The sequence below is a fragment of the Chiloscyllium plagiosum genome, chromosome 6 (assembly GCF_004010195.1).
Source record: "Chiloscyllium plagiosum isolate BGI_BamShark_2017 chromosome 6, ASM401019v2, whole genome shotgun sequence".
NCBI classification, from domain to species: domain Eukaryota; kingdom Metazoa; phylum Chordata; class Chondrichthyes; order Orectolobiformes; family Hemiscylliidae; genus Chiloscyllium; species Chiloscyllium plagiosum.
Window position 1 is genome coordinate 49556401 of NC_057715.1, and position 2899 is coordinate 49559299.

Sequence of the window (2899 nt, forward strand, 5' to 3'; positions counted from 1 at the left end):
GCCAATCATAATTGTGAAATGCTGAATAAAGCTTGCAACTTCATTAGTTAAAGTGCTAACCCAAATGCTTGGGATACCCTACCTCAATTAAAGTCAGGTGAGCGAGGGAAGCATGTGTGGTTTGGGATCTGGTCTTTGAGATTAAATTCCTCACCTGATCAAATCCCACCTTATTTGGGGGTTAAATATCTCCATGCACAGCTGTCTCTGGGACCTACCTGATTTTTCTGAGATGCCCAGAGTAACAGACTTGCTGGGTCATTTTCCAACTCCATCTCTTTCTTTTTAAAATCCGAATCACTCTCAGTCTCATCTTCCTCCTCTGATTCTCCAGGCCACATGCTTTGCGTCCCCATAGGTATCAGATGTCTATGTGTCTCTAATAGATCAAGTTGATTGAAGTAATCTGGAAAGTCTGTCATCCCTTCAGTGGTAGGTACCAAATTTGAACTTTCTCCAGATGAGAGATTTTCTCCTGAAGGTTTTGCAACAAACACTTTGGTATTATTTCTCTCCTGTCCATTCATCTTCTGAAATGGAATTAATTAGGATAATTATGACAAATTAGCCTCAAAATATTAATTCACTTTCAACAAGATCTGCTCTGTACTAATAGCCACAGGCAATACTGCCTCCAAATCTATTTCCTTGCACCCATTTGTGAACTCATGTCATGTATTTTTTAAAAAAGGCTTTAGAAAACCTAGTTTAGCTAAATAAAAAACAATTTTTGGTGTCAATCTTACTTCACAGAAAAGAATGAAAAAGAGTAGGTAGCAACCCAGACAGATTGATGGACCTTTACATGCATGAACAAGTGGAAAAGAATTCTCTATCTGGGTCCCAAAAGACAGACTAAAAAATGTGGCATGCTGAATTTTAGCTTCTCTCCCTGGCAGCATGCCTTTAAGCACCAAGACTTGTAAGTGGTCTTATTATAATTTCTTAAGTAAAGAAGATTACTAATAAAATATTTGACATTTTGTACAAGTAAACAGTTTTCCTTATAGGAAAACCTATAAAGCACTGGATTCTAATCACCTGATCATTAAGGTGCTGCTGTTAATCTTCAATAGAGAGGGAAGAAAACTGGTAATATCTATTCACAAAAGCACTCCCTCAGTGGAACATCAAATTCTAAGTACAAATATTATGAGACACAATGAAGACAGTCTAATTAGGATCGAAGCATTTAAAAAAAAAAAGGAATCAGAGTCAAAACTCTGATGTGAAGGGTTAAGAGAACAGTGCATAAGCAACTTCCAAGTCCAGAATCTTTACTAGCTAGAAGGACAAAGGTAGCAGATGCATGGGAACATCAAGCTACAGACAGACTTAACATGGAATTATGTATCATTGTTCCTTCAAAGGATCATGGGTCAAAATTCTGGAATTCCCTCCCTAACAGGGATTATGGGTGTACTTAATGTCCAAAGACAGCAGCAGTTCAGGTAGTCAGTTCACCAGCACCTTTGGGGGCAATAAGGATTACTGGGAAAGTTAAACAATAAATTTCACAACTAATCTTGGAGGTACTGTTGGGCGAAGTTCACAGCACAGAATCAGATAAGTTAATTGATGTTTTAAGTCTGTCCAACAGAAAAGCTGTATTAGTGAGTACAGTGAGTTCTTTCTTGATTATGTGTTTTTGGAGAGAAGTCTCTCGATTAAACTTAAAATATCAGCCACAGCTATTAACTTAACCTGGGGCAGTGTTTGTAGAGGAATAAGACAGTGTTATTTTCTGGGTTTGTAGATTATGAAGGAGCAAAAAATGGTCTTTGCAGTACTTCTTGTCAGATGTGGGAGTTTAAAGAGAGTTTAAGGGTTACTGCAGATTATATCTGCCATAAATGCTGTTGGATGCGAATCTTATTGGATCGAGTGGATTGGTTGGAGAGACAGATAGAAGCGATGAGGAATTTGCAACTGCAACAGTGTGTGATGGATGGCAGCTATAGGAAGGGGGAAAAGTCTCAAATACAGTCACATAGAGGGAGGTACAAAACGACGTTTGTGACCAGCAGAGAAAAAGCAGAATGGTGTGTTGTTTCCCTGGTGCCAGGATCAAGGAGGTCTCTAAGAGGGTGCAGAATGTTCTCATGGGAGAGAGGGGCCAGCAGGAACCAATGACATAGGAAGGGTAAAGGTTGAGATTTTGAAGGGAGATTACAGAGAATTAGGCAGAAATTTAAAGGTCCTCAAGGGTAGTAATATCTGGATTACTCCCAGTGCTACGAGCTAGTGAGGGCAGGAATAGGAGGATAGAGCAGATGAATGCATGGCTGAGGAGCTGGTGTATGGGAGAACGATTCACATTTTTGGATCATTGGAATCTGTTTTGGGATTGAAGTGACCTGTACAAGAAGGATGGATAGCACCTAAATTGGAAGGGGACTAATATACTGGCAGGGAAATTTGCTAGAGCTGCTTGGAAGGATTTAAACTGGTAAGGTGGCAGCTGGGAGGGGGAACCCAGGGAGACAGTGAGGAAAGAGATCAATCTGGGATGGGTATAGCGGCAGGGACAAGGCAGGGACAAGGCAGGACTAAAAATTAAACTGCACTTATTTCAATGCAAGGGGCCTAACAGGGAAGGCAGATGAACTCAGGGCATGGTTAGGAACATGGGACTGGGATATCATAGCAATTACAGAAACATGGCTCAGATGGGCAGGACTGGCAGCTTAATGTTCCAGGATACAAATGCTACAGGAAGGGTAAAAAGGAGGCAAGAGAGGAGGGGGAGTGGCATTTTTGATAAGGGATAGCATTACAGCTGTGCTGAAGGAGGATATTTCTGGAAATGCATCCAGGGATGTTATTTGGGTGGAACTGAAAAATAAGAAAGGGATGATCACCTTATTGGGATTGTATTATAGACCCCCCAATAGTCAGA

At 40.6% G+C, this 2899-nt stretch overlaps 1 protein-coding gene across 2 annotated transcripts in view; it reads right to left on the reverse strand.

The window, feature by feature from the left end:
* The window catches only part of ankrd49 (ankyrin repeat domain 49), a 12951-nt gene that overhangs the window by 3185 nt on the left and 6867 nt on the right, over window positions 1-2899 (reverse strand). For both annotated transcript variants that reach the window (XM_043691499.1, XM_043691498.1), the window contains exon 2: window positions 219-530. In XM_043691499.1, coding sequence (XP_043547434.1) covers window positions 219-527 — 309 coding nt within the window. In that variant the 5' untranslated portion in view covers window positions 528-530. The remainder of the gene's footprint in view (window positions 1-218; window positions 531-2899) is intronic.